At 43.6% G+C, this 19,569-nt stretch overlaps 1 protein-coding gene across 1 annotated transcript in view; it reads right to left on the minus strand.

Moving 5' to 3' along the window:
• The window catches only part of LOC124008864 (zinc finger protein 37-like), a 41,617-nt gene extending 25,820 nt beyond the window's left edge, over nt 1–15,797 (minus strand). The window contains exons 1-2 of the mRNA XM_046320448.1: nt 15,502–15,797; nt 10,705–11,145 (exon numbers count right to left, since the gene is read on the minus strand). Coding sequence (XP_046176404.1) covers nt 10,705–11,145; nt 15,502–15,667 — 607 coding nt within the window. The 5' untranslated portion in view covers nt 15,668–15,797. The remainder of the gene's footprint in view (nt 1–10,704; nt 11,146–15,501) is intronic.
• Between the last annotated feature and the right edge of the window lie 3,772 nt (nt 15,798–19,569).

Consider the following 19,569-nt stretch of genomic DNA (forward strand, 5'->3'; position numbering starts at 1 on the left):
AAGAGAGACAAGACCGTAGTCTAGTGGTTAAGAGAGACAAGACCGTAGTCTAGTGGTTAAGAGAGGCAAGACCGTAGTCTAGTGGTTAAGAGAGGCAAGACCGTAGTCTAGTGGTTAAGAGAGGCAAGACCGTAGTCTAGAGGTTAAGAGAGGCAGGACCGTAGTCTAGTGGTTAAGAGAGACAAGACCGTAGTCTAGTGGTTAAGAGAGGCAGGACCGTAGTCTAGTGGTTAAGAGACAAGACCGTAGTCTAGTGGTTAAGAGACAAGACCGTAGTCTAGTGGTTAAGAGAGACAAGACCGTAGTCTAGTGGTTAAGAGAGACAAGACCAGTCTAGTGGTTAAGAGAGGCAAGACCGTAGTCTCGTGGTTAAGAGACAAGACCGTAGTCTAGTGGTTAAGAGAGACAAGACCGTAGTCTAGTGGTTAAGAGAGGCAGGACCGCAAGCGGAGGGGTCCAATCCCACTGGACAAGTGAGTGGTTGCTGGTATCAAATCCTAGATGCCATACCTGCTGTTCTGCCCTTGAACAAGGCACTTAACCCCCCACAACTGGTTCACAGGAGCTTTAGTATGGCACCTCCAACCTCTATATACACGGTACATTCGGAAAATATTCAGACACCTCAACTTTTCCACATCGTTACTTTACAGCCATATTATAACATTACATTTTGGTTTGTCTCATCAATCTACACTCAATACCCCAAAATGAAAAAGCAAAAACTGATTTTTTTTTAGAAATTGTAGCAAATTGATGACAAATAAACTGAAATATCACATCTACATAAGTATTTCCACCCGGCACAGCCAGAAGAGGACTGGCCACCCCACATATGCTCTCTCTAATTCTCTCTTTCTTTCTCTCTCTCAGAGGACCTGAGCCCTAGGACCATGCCCCAGGACTACCTGACATGATGACTCCTTGCTGTCCCCAGTCCACCTGACTGTGCTGCTGCTCCAGTTTCAACTGTTCTGCCTTATTATTATTCGACCATGCTGGTCATTTATGAACATTTGAACATCTTGGCCATGTTCTGTTATAATCTCTACCCGGCACAGCCAGAAGAGGACTGGCCACCCCACATAGCCTGGTTCCTCTCTAGGTTTCTTCCTAGGTTTTGGCCTTTCTATGGAGTTTTTCCTAGCCACCGTGCTTCTACACCCGCATTGCTTGCTGTTTGGGGTTTTAGGCTGGGTTTCTGTACAGCACTTTGAGATATCAGCTGATGTACGAAGGGCTATATAAATAAATTTGATTTGATTTGATTGATTTATTCAGACCCTTTACTCAGTACTTTGTTGAAGCACCTTTGGCAGCGATTATAGCCTTGAGACTTCTTGAGTATGACGCTACAAGCTTGGCACACCTTGTATTTGGGGAGTTTCTCCCATTCTTCTCTGCAGATCCTCTCAAGCTCTGTCAGGTTGGGTGGGTAGCATCGCTGCACAGATATTTTCAGGTCTCTCCAGAGATGTTGGATCGGGTTCAAGTCTGGGCTCTGGTTGGGTCACTCAAGGACATTCAGAGACTTGTCCTGAAGCCACTCCTGCATTGTCTTGGCTGTGTGCTTAGGGTCTTTGTCCTGTTGGAAGGTGAACCTTCGCCCCAGTCTGAGGTCCTGAGCAGGTTTTCATCAAGGATCTCTGTATTTTTCTCTGTTCATCTTTCCCTTGATCCTGACTAGTCTCCCAGTCCCTGCCGCTAAAAACATCCCCACAGAATGATGCTTCCACCACCAAGCTTCACCGTATGGATGGTGCCAGGTTTCCTCTAGACGTGCCGCTTGATATTCAGGCCAAAGATTTCGATCTTGGTTTCATCAGACCAGAGAATCTTGTTTCTCCTGGTCAGAGTCCTTTAGGTACCTTTTACTGAGCAGTGGCTTCCGTCTGTCTACTCTACCATAAAGGTCTGATTGGTGGAGTGCTGCAGAGATGGTTGTCCTTCTGGAAGGTTCTCCCATCTCCACATAGGAACTCTGGAGCTCTGTCAGACAGACCATTGGGTTCTTGGTCACCTCCCTGAACAAGGCCCTTCTCCCCAGATTGCTCAGTTTGGCCGGGAAACCAGCTCTCGGAAGAGTCTTGGTGATTCCAACCTTCTTCCATTTAAGAATGATTGAGGCCACTGTGTTCTTGGGGACCTTCAATGCTGCATAATTTTTTTGGTACCCTTCCGCAGATCTGTGCCTTGACACAATCCTGTCTCGGAGCTCTAAGGACAATTCCTTCAAACTCATGGTCCTTGGTTTTTGCTCTGACATGCACTGTCAACTGTGGGACCTTTATATAGACAGCTGTGTGCCTTTCCAGATCATATCCAATCATTTTAGTTTACAGGTGGACTCCAATCAAGTTGTAGAAACATCAAGGATTATCAATGGAAACAGGATGTATCTGAATAGTTAAGTAAATAAGGTTACATTTTTTAATACATTTGCAAACATTTCTGAAGACTTGTTTTTGCTTGGTCTGACATCACTAATTGAGTGACTGTCAGTGACAAACTGCTGATGCACAACCAAATGTCTAAATTGGACCTGGTGTATTCTATTAGTCTTAAAATAGTAAGTTGAGACCCAAACTGAGCTCCTAAGATATTGTCAAACCACGTCAAGAGGCAGTCAATGAACTGGGAGTAGCTGGAGATGGACTTGACCTCCAGGCAAGCAACCAGAGCCATGTCGTCTGCATATTTGATGAGGGCCACATCGCTGTTGCTTCCTAACAGACAATCTCTTTGTCCGAATGTTCTTTCCTCTTTCAGTTTCTGTCCTGTTTTCTTCCTTTGTGGATTTTATCCACATGCCTCAGCAGATGAGACTTCTGAGTGAATCCTTTACCACAGACGGAGCAGCCATGTGGTTTCTCTCCTGTGTGAGTCAGTATATGCCTCCTTAGGTCCGCCTTCTGAATGAAGCTTTTCCCACAGTCACCACACCTGTATGGTTTCTCTCCTGTGTGAGTCCGTATATGTTCAGTTAGGTGCCCCTTCTCATTGAAGCTTTGCCCACAGTCACCACAGCGAAATGAATTATCTCTGGTGTGAGTTTGTATATGTGTGGTTAAGTTCCCCCACCTTTTTAAAAACTAGGCAAGTCAGTTAAAAACAAATTCTTACCTAAACCGGCCACTCCCGGACAGCGCTGGGCCAATTGTGCGCCACCCTATGGGACTCCCAATCACGGCCGGTTGTGATACAGCCTGACAGACAATCTCTTGGTCCTAATGTCCTTTCATCTTTCAGTTTCTGTCCTATTTTCTTCCTTTGTGAATTTTATCCACATGCCTCAGCAGATTCGTCTTCTGAGTGAATCCTTTACCACAGACGGAGCAGCGATGGTGTTTCTCTCCTGTGTGAATCAGTTTGTGCCTCCTTAGGTCCCCTTTCTGATTGAAGCTTTTCCCACAGTCACCACAGCTAAATGCTTTCTCTCCTGTGTGAGTCACTTTGTGCATGGTTAGGTGCCCCTTCCGATTGAAGCTTTTCCCACAGTCACCACAGGTAAATGGTTTCTCTCCTGTGTGAGTCAGATTGTGCATGGTTAGGTGCCCCTTCCGATTGAAGCTTTTCCCACAGTCATCACAGGTAAAAGGTTTCTCTCCTGTGTGAATCAGTTTGTGCATGGTTAGGTGCCCCTTTCGATTGAAGCTTTTCCCGCAGTCAATACAGCTAAATGGTTTCTCTCCTGTGTGAGTCACTTTGTGCATGTTTAGGTGCCCCATCCGATTGAAGCTTTTCCCACAGTCACCACAGCTAAATGGTTTCTCTCCTGTGTGAGTCAGTTTATGTTCAGTTAGGCTCATCTTCCGATTGAAGCTTTTCCCACAGTCACCGCAGCTAAATGGTTTCTCTCCTGTGTGAATCCTCATGTGATTGGACAGGGCTCCTTTTTGTTTGAAGGTCATTCCACAAACAGGGCAGGTGCAGGGTTTACCACTGTGACAGAGTCGGACATGGGCCTTCAGTTTACAGCTGGAGTTGTAGAGTTTATTGCAGAATCTACATTCACTGGGTCTGTTCTTGGTGAGAGTCACATGTCTCTTCAGGTCAGCTTTTTTAGCAAATGTTTCACCACAGTCACGACAGCTGTGAGTTTTTCTAGATGTGGTGCTGGGTTTAGAACAATGTTTTTCAAATGGTGGACTGGGATCCAATGGTGGGCTGCTGTCAAGTCCTACTGTGTAGCTGCTTACGGCTGAGCTGCGTCTGGAGGCATTGTTTTGATTATCTGGAGGGTCACAGGGAATGTTGAGACCCTTAATGTGGGTCACAGTGGCAAAAGGTTTGATATCCATTGGTTTAGAGTCTCTCTCTTTGTTCTCCACAGTCTGGGTTTGGGGAAGAGTCAAGGTCCAAAGTGGGTCCTCCTGATCACATTCACTTTTCACACAGGAAGGAGTGAATATGAACTTCATGATATCAGGCTCCAGACCTTGAAGCTGCTCTTCCTCCTGACTGGTCCTGACTTCCTCCTGTTCCTCTTTAATCTGTTTGGTCTCTGGGTCCTTCTGCTCCAGACTGGGGCTCCACTCCTGCTCACAGTGCTGCTGCTCAGGGGGAACCTCTTCTTCAGAGACAGAGAGCTGCAGGGACTCTGGAGGGAAGGAGAGGAGGAGCAGAGGTTACCTATACAGCCTGGATACAGAGGTTACCTATACAGCCTGGATACAGAGGTTACCTATACAGCCTGGATACAGAGGTTACCTATACAGCCTGGATACAGAGATTACCTATACAGCCTGGATACAGAGGTTACCCAGCTATACAGCCTGGATACAGAGGTTACCCTGCTATACAGCCTGGATACAGAGGTTACCCTGCCATACAGCCTGGTTAGCTATACAGTCTTGATACTAGGGCTGGGCTATATCGAGTTTTTTCAAATATATTTTAGCGTGATATGTAACATGCCTGTATCGCAAGAATCGAGGTTTTGTTGTAATGTTGTTACGTTTTGCAAATGCAGCATCTCACGGTCTCTTCTCTGTCAGCCCAATCATGTCCCAATTGCATGACAAGACGTGCACAGAGGTTATCCACCAATCACAACCCGCCTTTCACAAATTGTAACCATGCCTGAGCGATAAAATCATCCCTCAAAAGGGCAACAATGTTTTTTCAGTAATATAGAAGTGGTTCGTGTTTAAGAGGTCTGATGTTCAGCAAACGAATGTCCTGTATAAAAATGTGTCGAAAGACGACGAAAAGCAGCAGCACAACCAACCCCTTCAACTGAAACACGCGGTGGAATGGGAGGAATGCGGGAAAAACGTCTGATAAAAGACAAACTACCAGCCGCATCCTTTTCAAATGTTATCTCTTATGACAAGAAATGTTTGAGTTGGAAGGAGATAACGGATGCCGTGACCTATTACTACGCGAAATATATCTTTACAGCAGAAAAGACAGGCTTTAAAAAGCTGCTAGGTAACACAGTTGACCACAAATATCAGCTGCCAAGCAGCAAGTATTTCACTGAAGAAGCCCTGCTGTGATTATACTCTGCTACCCGCGAAAGAGTGACAGAGAAGCTGGCTAGTGTTTCTTATTTTTCCACCTCAGCCGATCTACGGTCGAGCAGAACGTCAGAAACTCTGTACCTAAGTTTGACAGTCCACTACATAAATGACTACTGGAAATTGCAACATGTCTGCCTCCAGACGTCTTTCTTCCCCGATGATCATACGGGTGAAGTAATAGCCCCGGGTCTCAAAGACTCTCTGGCATCGTGGAAGATGAGCCTGACAGCGGGAGCAACATGATAAAAGCATTGCGCTTGAACAACTGGACCAGCCTGCAGTGCTTTGGCCACAGGCTTCACCTCGACATCGGTATGTGTGACATTGGATAATTAAAGTGCATTCAAAATAGTGATGTTCAGGCCAGCTGTAGGCTAATGTGTTAGTAGTTGTGTCGTTCTGCCAATCCAATAACAAATAGTGATGTTCAGGCCAGCTGTAGGCTAATGTGTTAGTAGTTGTGTCGTTCTGTCAATCCAATAACAAATAGTGATGTTCAGGCCAGCTGTAGGCTAATGTGTTAGTAGTTGTGTCGTTCTGCCAATCCAATAACATATAGTGATGTTCAGGCCAGCTGTAGGCTAATGTGTTAGTAGTTGTGTCGTTCTGCCAATCCAATAGCAAAGAACCACAGGCTGTTTTAATTATAACAAACAATTTAACTAAATTAATACGTTTTCAATCAAAATGATTATATATAAACGACATTCAAACAGCTAGTGGTCAAACATTCCTGAACAATAGAATACACGCGTGGGGTTTGTTCATTTGTTTTGCACAAATAGGCCTTGAGCGCTCATTTTTATTTTAATAAAGAAAATTCATTGAAGAATGTCTTGACCTTTTTTATTTGTTTGGAGATAAACAAGAAATCGAGATTTATTCTGAATCATCCAAACCTCCATTTTGTTTTAGATATTACTTTTAGGCCATATCGCCCAGCCCTACTTTATACCCTGCAGCCATTAGGCCTGAATGAGGATGTATTGTATGTTGAGGTCCCTGGTAAAAACCTCTGTATCCAGGCTGTTAGGACTGAATGAGGATGTATTGTATGTTGAGGTCCCTGGTAAAAACCTCTGTATCCAGGCTGTTAGGACTGAATGAGGATGTATTGTATGTTGAGGTCCCTGGTAAAAACCTCTGTATCCAGGCTGTTAGGACTGAATGAGGATGTATTGTATGTTGAGGTCCCTGGTAAAAACCTCTTTATCCAGGCTGTTAGGACTGAATGAGGATGTATTGTATGTTGAGGTCCCTGGTAAAAACCTCTGTATCCAGGCTGTTAGGACTGAATGAGGATGTATTGTATGTTGAGGTCCCTGGTAAAAACCTCTGTATCCAGGCTGTTAGAACTGAATGAGGATGTATTGTATGTTGAGGTCCCTGGTAAAAACCTCTGTATCCAGGCTGTTAGAACTGAATGAGGATGTATTGTATGTTGAGGTCCCTGGTCTGGAACAGAGGTTGTGTTAAGGACTGGTCACATGACATGTGATTTCCATCCTACACTGTGTTTGTGACAACATGTACGTGGGACAGACATCCAGATGCTTGAAACGGAGCTGAAGCAAGGATGAAAATAACCTTGTTGCTCGTCTCTTTGTCCGGTGCTCTAACAGCGTGTCTTCTCTTCAATTCCAGGTGGAAGTGTCACCAAGACGACAACCCTTCTGGATATATACTTTACGCCTCCAACTCAATCATCAAGTCTGCAGACGACACAGCGGCCTGATTACCAACAACGCCGAGACAGACTACAGGGAGGAGGTGAGGGCCCTGGTGGAGGAGGTGAGGGCCCTGGTGGAGGAGGTGAGGGCCCTGGTGGAGGAGGTGAGGGCCCTGGTGGAGGAGGTGAGGGCCCTGGTGGAGGAGGTGAGGGCCCTGGTGGAGGAGGTGAGGGCCCTGGTGGAGGAGGTGAGGGCCCTGGTGGAGGAGGTGAGGGCCCTGGTGGAGGAGGTGAGGGCCCTGGTGGAGGAGGTGAGGGCCCTGGTGGAGGAGGTGAAGGCCCTGGTGGAGGAGGTGAGGGCCCTGGTGGAGGAGGTGAGGGCCCTGGTGGAGAGGTGTCAGAAATAACCTTCCCTCAACGTCAACAAAACGAAGCTGATCGTGGACTTCAGGAAACAGCAGAGGGAGCCCCAATCCACATCGACGGAACAGTAGTGGAGAAGGTGGAAAGCTTCAAGTTGCTCTGCGTACACATCACTGACAAACTGAAATGGTCCACCCACACAGACAGTGTGGTGAAGAAGGCGCAACGGGGGACTTGGCCCCTAAGACCCTCTGCACCGCCCACAACCGCAGGGCTCTCCAAAGGGTGAAGCGGTCCTGGGGGCACAATGCCTGCCCTCCAGGACACCACCTCCAGGCACCCGATGTCACAGGAAGATGATCAAGGACAACAACCACCCGAGCCACTGCCTGTTCTCCCCGCTATCATCCAGAAGGTGGTCAGTACAGGTGCATCAAAGCTGGGACCGAGAGACTGTTAAATAAAATCAAATCAAATCAAATTTATTTATATAGCCCTTCGTACATCAGCTGATATCTCAAAGTGCTGTACAGAAACCCAGCCTAAAACCCCAAACAGCAAACAATGCAGGTGTAAAAGCTTCTATCTCAAGGCCATCAGACTGTTAAATAGCTTCTATCTCAAGGCCATCAGACTGTTAAATAGCAATCACTACCCAGCTACAACCCAATTATTTAAAAACTATATATAAATAATGTTCCTTTATCAGGACTCTGTCTTTCAAAGGTTATTGATAAAAATCCAAATAACAGATCTTGATTGTAAAGGGTTTAAATACGGTTTCCCAATGAACCATGAACAATTAATGAACATGCACCTGTGGAACGGTCATTAAGACACTAACAGCTTACAGACGGTAGGTAATTAAGGTAACAGTTATGAAAACTTAGGACACTAAAGAGGCATTCCTACTGACTCTGAAAAACACCAAAATAAAGATGCTCTGGGTCCCTGCTCATCTGCGTGAACGTGCCTTAGGCATGCTGCAAGGAGGCATGAGGACTGCAGATGTGGCCAGGGCAAGAAATTGCAATGTCTGTACTGTGAGACGCCTAAGACAGCGCTACAGGGAGACTGGACGGACAGCTGATTGCTCTCGCAGTGGCAGACAACGTGTAACAACACCTACACAGGATCGGTACATCCGAACATCATACCTGCGGGACAGGTTCAAGATGGCAACAACAACTGTCCGAGTTACACCAGGAACCCACAACCCCTCCATCAGTGCTCAGACTGTAGGCAATAGGTTGAGAGAGGCTGGACTGAGGGCTTGGGGGCCTGTTGTAAGGCAGATCCTCACCAGACTTCACTGGCAACAACGTCGCCTATGGGCACAAACCCACCGTCGCTGGACCAGACAGGACTGGCAAAAAGTGCTCAACACTGACAAGTCATGGTTTTGTCTCACCAGGGGTGATGCTCGGATTTACGTTTATCGTCACTCAGGAGTTACTCAACAAAACATCTTCTATCTCAAGGCCATCAGACTGTTAAACAGCCATCACTAGCCGGCTACCACCCAGTTACTCAACCCTGCACCTTAGAGGATTCTGCCCTATGTACATAGACATGGAATCACTGGTCACTTTAATAGTGTTTACATACTGCTTTACTCATCTCATATGTATATACTGTATTATATTCTTCTGTATTTTACTCAATGCCACTCCAACATCGCTCGTCATAATATTTATATATTTATTAATTACATTTTACTTTTTAGATGTGTGTATGGTTGTGAATTGTTAGATACTACAGTTGGAGCTCGGAACACAAGCATTTCGATACACTCTCAATAACATCTGCTAAATGTGTATGTGACCAATGTGATTTGAAGTACAGTGAGATCCTTGATGAAAACCTGCTCCAGAGCGCTCAGCACCTCAGAAAGGGGGCGAAGGTTTTAACAGGACTACGACCCTAAGCACACAGCCAAGACAACGCAGGAGTAGCTTCGAGACAAGTCTTTGAATGTCCTTGAGTGGCCCAACCAGAGCCCGGACTTGAACCCGATCAAACATCTCTGGAGAGACCTGAAAATACCTGTGCAGCAACGCTCCCCATCCAACCAGACAGAGCTTGAGAGGATCTGCAGAGAAGAATGGGAGAAACTCCCCAAATACAAGTGTGACAAGCTTGTAGCGTCATACCCAAGAAGACTCGAGGCTGTAATCGCTGCCAAAGGTGCTTCAATGAAGTACTGAGTAAAGGGTCTGTCAATGGAATATGCAAAAACAATCTAAAAACCTCTTTCTTCTTTGTCAGTATGGGGTATTGTGATGCCATTATGGGGTATTGTGATGTCATTATGGGGTATTGTGATGTCATTATGGGGTATTGTGATGTCATTATGGGGTATTGTGATGCCATTATGGGGTATTGTGATGTCATTATGGGGTATTGTGATGTCATTATGGGGTATTGTGATGTCATTATGGGGTATTGTGATGCCATTATGGGGTATTGTGATGTCATTATGGGGTATTGTGTGTAGATTGATGAGAAAAACTATTTAATCCATTTTAGAATAAGGCTGTAACGTAACAAAATGTGGAAAAAGTCAAGAGGTCTGAATATTTCCTGAAACCACTGAGGTGTTGTGTGTTTACCTCGTCTTTCATTTTGTTGCAGATTGTCGTCTGTATTGTTCTGTCTGAGATTATGGATTCCTGATACAAACACCTCATTTTGTATTTGTAGAACTACATCTCTATGTTCTGTTCTATCTGATATGACATCGAGTGGCCCTTTGGGTTAGTTTAGATTACCACAGGTGTTTGTAATTATCTCTGGCTGCCCAAGTCAAATCTCTTTCCCATTAATTGACCAATCAGATCAGCACTGAAAAGTATCTGGAGTGAAAAGATATATGATTGGTGGGGGGGAGACAGAATTGGTCTGCCAGTATAAACGCAGCCTGAGTGGCCTCATCTGTCTCACTGTTTGGGGAGATTTGCTCTGATGAAGGTTGAACGACCGAAAGATAAAATGTAAGAAATGCGCATCTGGTTATTTTTTTGTTTGTTTCTGAAGTCAGTAAATTCTAGAACCTATTTTCAGACTTTCAAATAACTTCCTGGTTTTCGTAACACAGACATGTTTTTATCCATGTACAGCTACCTGTCAATACGTCTACATACGAACCTATTCTACATAGTTGTATCTCTGGTGTGATCCGCAGCAGTCTCCGTAGCAGATCATTCTCTTCCTGGTACTCCGCTACTGCTTTCGCAAATGCCCCGGAAATCTCCACAGCAGCAAACGCCGTTAAACGCTCATTTAAAAACTCTTGAAACGACTGTAGTTTAGACATTTTCAGGAGAGTTGGGTGTTCAGCAAGTATGGGATCTTGACGTGGGTTCTCCTGATCACATTCACTTTTCACACAAGGAGGAGTATATATGAACTCTATGATATTAGGCTCCACCCCTTGAAGCTGCTCTTCCTCCTGACTGGTCCTGACTTCCTCCTGTTCCTCTTTAATCTGTTTGGTCTCTGGGGTCTTATGTCCCAGACTGGGGCTCCACTCCTGCTCACAGTGCTGCTGCTCAGGGGGAACCTCCTCTTCAGAGAGCTGCACGGGTTCTGGAGGGACAGAGAAGAGGAGCAGAGGTTACCTATACTGCCTGGATACAGAGATTACCTATACAGCCTGGATACAGAGGTTACCTATACAGCCTGGATACAGAGGTTACCTATACAGCCTGGATACAGAGGTTACCTATACAGCCTGGATACAGAGGTTACCTATACAGCCTGGATACAGAGGTTACCTATACAGCCTGGATACAGAGGTTACTTATACAGCCTGGTTACAGAGGTTACCTATACAGCCTGGATACAGAGGTTACCTATACAGCCTGGTTACAGAGGTTACCTATACAGCCTGGTTACAGAGGTTACCTATACAGCCTGGTTACAGAGGTTACCTATACAGCCTGGATACAGAGGTTACCTATACAGCCTGGTTACAGAGGTTACCTATACAGCCTGGATACAGAGGTTACCTATACAGCCTGGATACAGAGGTTACCTATACAGCCTGGATACAGAGGTTACCTATACAGCCTGGATACAGAGGTTACCTATACAGCCTGGATACAGAGGTTACCTATACAGCCTGGATACAGAGGTTACCTATACAGCCTGGATACAGAGGTTACCTATACAGCCTGGATACAGAGGTTACTTATACAGCCTGGTTACAGAGGTTACCTATACAGCCTGGATACAGAGGTTACCTATACAGCCTGGTTACAGAGGTTACCTATACAGCCTGGTTACAGAGGTTACCTATACAGCCTGGTTACAGAGGTTACCTATACAGCCTGGATACAGAGGTTACCTATACAGCCTGGTTACAGAGGTTACCTATACAGCCTGGATACAGAGGTTACCTATACAGCCTGGTTACAGAGGTTACCTATACAGCCTGGATACAGAGGTTACCTATACAGCCTGGATACAGAGGTTACCTATACAGCCTGGTTACAGAGGTTACCTATACAGCCTGGATACAGAGGTTACCTATACAGCCTGGTTACAGAGGTTACCTATACAGCCTGGTTACAGAGGTTACCTATACAGCCTGGTTACAGAGGTTACCTATACAGCCTGGATACAGAGGTTACCTATACAGCCTGGATACAGAGGTTACCCAGCTATACAGCCTGGATACAGAGGTTACCCAGCTATACAGCCTGGATACAGAGGTTACCTATACAGCCTGGATACAGAGGTTACCTATACAGCCTGGTTACAGTGGTTACCTATACAGCCTGGATACAGAGGTTACCTATACAGCCTGGATACAGAGGTTACCCTGCTATACAGCCTGGATACAGAGGTTACCTATACAGCCTGGATACAGAGGTTACCTATACAGCCTGGATACAGAGGTTACCTATACAGCCTGGATACAGAGGTTACCTATACAGCCTGGTTACAGAGGTTACCTATACAGCCTGGATACAGAGGTTACCTATACAGCCTGGATACAGAGGTTACCTATACAGCCTGGTTACAGAGGTTACCTATACAGCTTGGATACAGAGGTTACCTATACAGCCTGGTTACAGAGGTTACCTATACAGCCTGGATACAGAGGTTACCTATACAGCCTGGATACAGAGGTTACCCTGCTATACAGCCTGGATACAGAGGTTACCCTGCTATACAGCCTGGATACAGAGGTTACCCTGCTATACAGCCTGGATACAGAGGTTACCCTGCTATACAGCCTGGATACAGAGGTTACCTATACAGCCTGGATACAGAGGTTACCTATACAGCCTGGATACAGAGGTTACCTATACAGCCTGGATACAGAGGTTACCTATACAGCCTGGATACAGAGGTTACCTATACAGCCTGGATACAGAGGTTACCACAGTCCCCAAATCCAGAACAAATTCAAGAAAGCGATCAGTATTATGAAGAGCCATTGTTGCATCGAACTCCGTTCCATCGCAAATTTCTCAAGTGAACAGCAAACCTGTTTTAGAAAACAGAAAGCAACACCTCTCCCCTATTTGACCTAGATAATTTTGTGTGTATGTATTGATATATTGATGTAGGCTATGTGTGCCTTTTAAAAATGTTTTCTGTAGTTCTGTCCTTGAGCTGTTCTTGTCTATTAATGTTCTGGATGATGTTATGTTTCACGTAAACCCCAGGAAGAGTAGCTGCTGCTTTTGCAACAGCTAATGGGAATCCTAATAAAATACCAAATTACCACAGTATAAGTCATAACCATAAAACAGTCAAACAGGGAAATGGGTCTAATCTTTTTTCAACCATTTCCCATAGGGGATTTTACAATAAAATAAGGAGGCTAACCCTGGAATGACGTTTTGATAAACGTGTAAATCTCTCTAGGACAAGATGACTTTTATCAATATATTTGCCTATATTTACCCCCCCCAAAATGAAATCCTAATTAGCTGCTAATGTGGCTATCAAAAAGAACAACAAATGCCATGATGAGCTGCATGAGACTGCTGAATCAAGTAAGAATGTCTGGATTAACTATCGAATGTTATCTAAAATGTAGTAATGAAATAAATAATGAATAAATCGGCTTCATTTCCTTAAATTGAACATTCTGTGAACGGTCTTGTGCAAATGTTTAATTGACAAAATACCTGTTAGGTGTCTGCTAGAGGTGATGAGCAGGCGCTGCAGGGATTTGTAGTTTCCAATTATGTCTTATTTTGATGCTATTTTCGAATCAGAGTAAATAAAGACAAAAATCAGTGGAAGGGGAGGCCCATCCTCCACAGTGAATTCCATTTTTTATTTAAAGTTATCCTTCTTAGATAAAACTATAGTAAATATATTCACGTCACCAAATAATTGATTAAAACACACGGTTTTGCAATGAAGGTCTCCAGTAGCCTCAGCAGCACTCTGTAGGGTAGCACCATGGTGTAGCTGGAGGACAGCTAGCTTCCATCCTCCTCCGAGTACATTGACTTCAATACAAAACATAGGAGGCTCATGGTTCTCCTCCCCCCCTTCTATAGACTTACACAGTAATTATGAAAACTTCGAGACGACATCATCCAACCTATCAGAGCTCTTGCAGCATGAACTGACATGTTGTCCACCCAATCATAGGATCAGAGAATTAAACTAGTACTAAAAGCATAAGCTACAGCTAGCTAGCACTGCATAACATGCATGTGGTGAGTAGTTGACTTAAAGAGAGAAAGACAATAGTTGATCACTTTTTAATGAATTAATTTCTTAAATGAAGAGCGAGAGAAAGCTATATTTCACTTCCACTTTGTTGTACACTACCATTCATAGACTATGTTGTAGCAACCTCATGATGGCTATAGGGAAAATGTGAGTATCATGTAGTAACCTAAACCTATCGATGTTACATTGAGCTGGGCGAATGGAATATGAATGACAGTATCCTAAACCTATCGATGTTACATTGACCTGGGCGAATGGAATATGAATGACAGTATCCTAAACCTATCGCTGTTACATTGAACTGGGTGAATGGAATATAAATTACAGTATCCTAAACCTATCGCTGTTACATTGAACTGGGCGAATGGAATATGAATGACAGTATCCTAAACCTATCGCTGTTACATTGAACTGGGTGAATGGAATATGAATGACAGTATCCTAAACCTATCGCTGTTACATTGAACTGGGTGAATGGAATATAAATTACAGTATCCTAAACCTATCGCTGTTACATTGAACTGGGTGAATGGAATATAAATGACAGTATCCTAAACCTATCGCTGTTACATTGAACTGGGTGAATGGAATATAAATTACAGTATCCTAAACCTATCGCTGTTACATTGAGCTGGGCGAATGGAATATAAATGACAGTCATCCAATATGCTAATAGAAATAAGGCCGTGCTCATAAAAAAACAGCCCCGACCGCCACTGAAGAAAACATTGCTAAAAGTCACCTTGTCTGAGAGAGATATACATGGTTATCAAACCGTCACACCGGGGTAAGCCAACATGAAACGCAGTACAAATGTTAAGTGTTCTAAAATCCCCTATGGGAAAAATGAATGGTGGGAAAACGATTGGAACCCTGTTAGAGCGCAAGGTTTTATGGGTATTATTACTGTGGGACTCTACAGGCTTTAGACATCAGGAGTAGGGTCAATTATTTCAATTTAAGACAGTAAATTCAAGACTGTTAACTATAATGCCAATTCAATAATTAAACTAGAATCAATTTTCAATTACTTCTCAGTAATTGAAGATGAGCTATGTATTTCTAAAGTGTATACATTTTGAATTATAAATTAAATTCACTTCCTGTTTTTATGACAATGTTTTTATCCATGCACGGTAGGTTTAAAAACAACTTTTTAAACGTGTATGAAGTGGTGATCAGTTAACAGTTTATCAATAAAGTATAACTATAGCTAGCTATCAGTATCTACATACGAACCTCTTCTACATAGTTGTATCTCTGGTGTCCTCCGCAGCAGTCTCCGTAGCCGATCATTCTCCTCCTGGTACTCCACTACCGTTTTCTCAACTGCACCGAAAATATCCACAGCAGCCGCCGATAAACGATCATTTAAAAACACACACAACATCTGTAGTTTAGACATTTGAATAAAATTAGAGATGGGTATCCTATTTAGTTTCGTAAGTATGTCTTTCTTTACTGCACACAAGGAACAATAACAACTCGTTTCCAATCCTACTTCCGTGTTCTAGTCAAGGAATCTTGGGACGTTCTTTGTTCTAGTTGGTGACGAACCCAGAAACACAACAGCGCCGCCAGCTGGATGGGAGTTTACTGTGCAAGGCAGCCTACAGTCCAGTAGTAAAGGAAAACGGCGACTACATGTAGACAAATAGTGGTTATCATAAGTATAGGATGATCTGGGAGAATCTATTCTTCCCCAGGAGTCAACAGTTTATCATTAATCCATACAAGATTAAATCAACATGATGAATGAGCAGCATTAGGTCAGAATTTATGAGAAATACTCTTGGAAATACTCTTGGAAATACTCTTGGATAAATGCAAGGATACCTTTTCTGGAATTGTTTTTCATTTCATGTATTAATTACATCAGCCTGACCTAAATCAAATGACCAGATATTGCTGTTTCTAATGAAGGGAAAAATTAAACGGACTTTGAACAGCAGAACTGTGAATTTCCTAAAATACTCTGTACGGTTTGATCATTACCTTGTCATTCAAATCAAATGAAACTTTATTTACATACGTTGTTTTACAACATTAAGTCCATGGTACAGTATATGTATTTATCTGAGACCCACAGTATGAATGGTCTGGAGTTGCTTTCCTTTCCTAAGAGTGTTGTTCACATTGTCTTTTTATTCTTCTGACTGAAGGTGATATTTCTGTGGTCTGTTTTTCTCTCTTTGTGGATATTATCTATACTGTATGCTCAGGGTTGGGTGGGTTCCTTTCTAAATGTAATCCGTTACAGTTACTAGTTACCTGCACAAAATTGTAATCAGTAGTGTAACTTTTGGATTCCCCCAAAACTCAGTAACGTAATCTGATTACATTTAGTTACTTTTAGATTACTTCCCCCTTAAGAGGCATTAGAATAATACAAAAACATGTATGTTACCAATTGAATAACATTTATTGCAGAATAAATCAATGTTAAAGTTTACATAGCAGGTGGATTGTATTTATCATCATTAGTCATTTAGGTCAACATTGGATCATTCAGAGATCCTGACTGAACTTCTGGAGAGAGTTTGCTGCACTGAAAGTAAAGGGGCTGAATCATTTTGCACGCCCAATTTTTCATTTTTTGATTTGTTAAAAAAGTTTGAAATATCCAATAAATGTCGTTCCACTTCATGATTGTGTCCCACTTGTTGTTGATTCTTCACAAAAAAATACAGTTTTATATCTTTATGTTTGAAGCCTGAAATGTGGCAAAAGGTCGCAAAGTTCAAGGAGGCCGAATACTTTCGCAAGGCACTGTATATATATATATATATGGATGTTAAATTTTACTTTATGGGTTGGTTATATAGGCTTCCTCTAGCCCATTACTTTCTACTAGATATAATAATATGATTCAATTATATATTTATATTAAAAACCAAAGTCTATCAGAATTCCAGTCATTCCTATAAATGTTATACCCCTTGATCTTCAAGAACAGGACTTGGAAATATGGAAGAATAGATTATCCAAATGGTTTTAACCTGAGCATAACCCCCACAACTAAGGACTTATTAGCCAGCCTTACTCTGTTGTTTATGATTTTGTTGTCACGGAGGACTGATTGGGCTCGTTGATTCGAGTTGAAAAAGAAAATGCTGCCCTCATGGAATGGCTTTGAGCACCACTGAAAAGTGCTATTTACATGTGAAAAATCAATGCCATGTGCTGCATTTGCTATGGGCCTATTGTTTACCTTTTTGTAGTGGACACTTTAATATCTTGAAAATATGCAGCTGTTTAAAGCACACCCCCCCCTTGCCCCACAGACGATCCCACAGGAAGGTCCGGGGCTGGCATGGTCACACCCCCCCCCTGTTCTGAGGCCGGTTGCACTCATTGCCATAATCTTCAAAAACAACGCTGGAGGCAGCTCAACTTTTAATTATCTGGCAAAATTTGAGATATCTGTGGCATTGTTCTTTGTGCGACAAAACTGCATATTTTAAAGTGGCGTTTTTGTCCCCGGCACAAGGTGCACCTGTGTAATGATCGTGCTGTTTTATTCAGCTTCTTGATATGCCACACCTGACAGGTAGGTGGGTTATATTGACAAAGGAGAAATGCTCACTAACAGGGATGTAAACAAATTTGTGCACAACATTTGAGAGAAATAAGCTTTTTGTGCATATGGAACATTTCTGGGATATTTTATTTCAGTGCATGAAACAACACTGACTTTATATTTTTGCTCAGTATATATGGCTGTGGTCCAGTGCCTTATTTTCTACAATACTGTCCATCAACAGGCGGTAGGTAGCTTAGCGTTTTTGAGGCAAACGGAGGGTTCCAATCCCAAGCAGTGAGAGGTTGCTGCTATCAAATCCGAGATGCCATACCTGCTGTCCTGCCCTTAACCCCCCACAACAACTGCTTCACAGGAGTCATATTATGGCAGCCCCCTGCTCCAACCTCCTATATACAACGCATTCAGAAATGATTCAGAACCCTCGTCTTTTCCACATTGTGACGTTACAGCCTTATTCTAAAATGAATTAAATATTTTTTTCCCTTCTTCAATCTACACACAATACCCCATGATGACATCACAATACCCCATGATGACATCACAATACCCCATGATGACATCACAATACCCCAGATGACATCACAATACCCCATAATAAAAAAGCAAAAACAGGTTTTTAGACATTTTAGCAAATTGATTACAAGTAAATGGAAATATCACATTTACATAAGTATTCAGACCCTTTACTCAGTACTTTGTTGAAGCACCTTTGGCAGCGATTACAGCCTTGAGTCGTCTTGGATATATAGGTACAAGCTTTGCACACCTGTATTTTGGGAGTTTATCCCATTCTTCTCTGAAGATCCTCTCAAGCTCTGTCAGGTTGGATGGGACCGTCGCTGCACAGCTATTTTCAGGTCTCTCCAGAGATGTTAGATCGGGTTCAAGTCCGGGCTTTGGCTGGGCCACTCAAGGACATTTGGAGACTTGTCCCGAAGCCACTCCTGCGTTATCTTGGCTGAGTGCTTAGGGTCGTTGTCATGTTGGAAGGTGAACCTTCGCCCCAGTCTGAGATTGTGAGCGTTCTGGATTAAGTTTTCATTAAGGATCTCTGTATTTTGCTCCGTTCATCTTTCCCTTGATCCTTGATCCCAGTCGCTGCCTCTGCAAAACATCCCCACAGCATGATGCTGCCACCACCATGCTTCACCGTAGCGATGGTTCAAGGTTTCCTCCAGACGTGACGCTTGACATTCATGCCGAAGATATCAATATCTGTTTCATCAGACCAGAGACTCTTGTTTCTCATGGTCTGAGAGTCCTTTAGGTGCCTTTTGGCAAACTCCAAACGGGCCGTCATGTGCCTTTTACTGAGGAGTGGCTTCCGTCTGGCCACTTTACCATAAAGGCCTGATTGGTGGAGTGCTGCAGAGATGGTTGTCCTTCTGGAAGGTTCTCCCATCTCCACAGAGGAACTCTGGAGCTCTGTCAGAGTGACCATCGGGTTCTTGGTCACCTCGCTGACCAAGGTCCTTCTCCCCCGATTTCTCAGTCTGGCCAGGGGGCCAGCTCTAGGAAGAGTCTTGGTGGTTCCAAACTTATTCCATTTAAGAATGATGGAGGCCACTGTGTTCTTCGAACCTTCAATGCTGCTACTTGTTTTGGTGCCCTTCCCCAGATCTGTGCCTCGACACAATCCTTTCTCGGAGCTCTACGGACAATTCCTTCGACCTCATGGCTTGGTTTTTGCTCTGACATGCACTGTCATCTGTGGGACCTTAAATAGACAGGTGTGTGCCTTTCCAAATCGTGTCCAATCAATT

The sequence above is a fragment of the Oncorhynchus gorbuscha genome, linkage group LG21, assembly GCF_021184085.1.
Source record: "Oncorhynchus gorbuscha isolate QuinsamMale2020 ecotype Even-year linkage group LG21, OgorEven_v1.0, whole genome shotgun sequence".
Classification (NCBI taxonomy): Eukaryota; Metazoa; Chordata; class Actinopteri; order Salmoniformes; family Salmonidae; genus Oncorhynchus; species Oncorhynchus gorbuscha.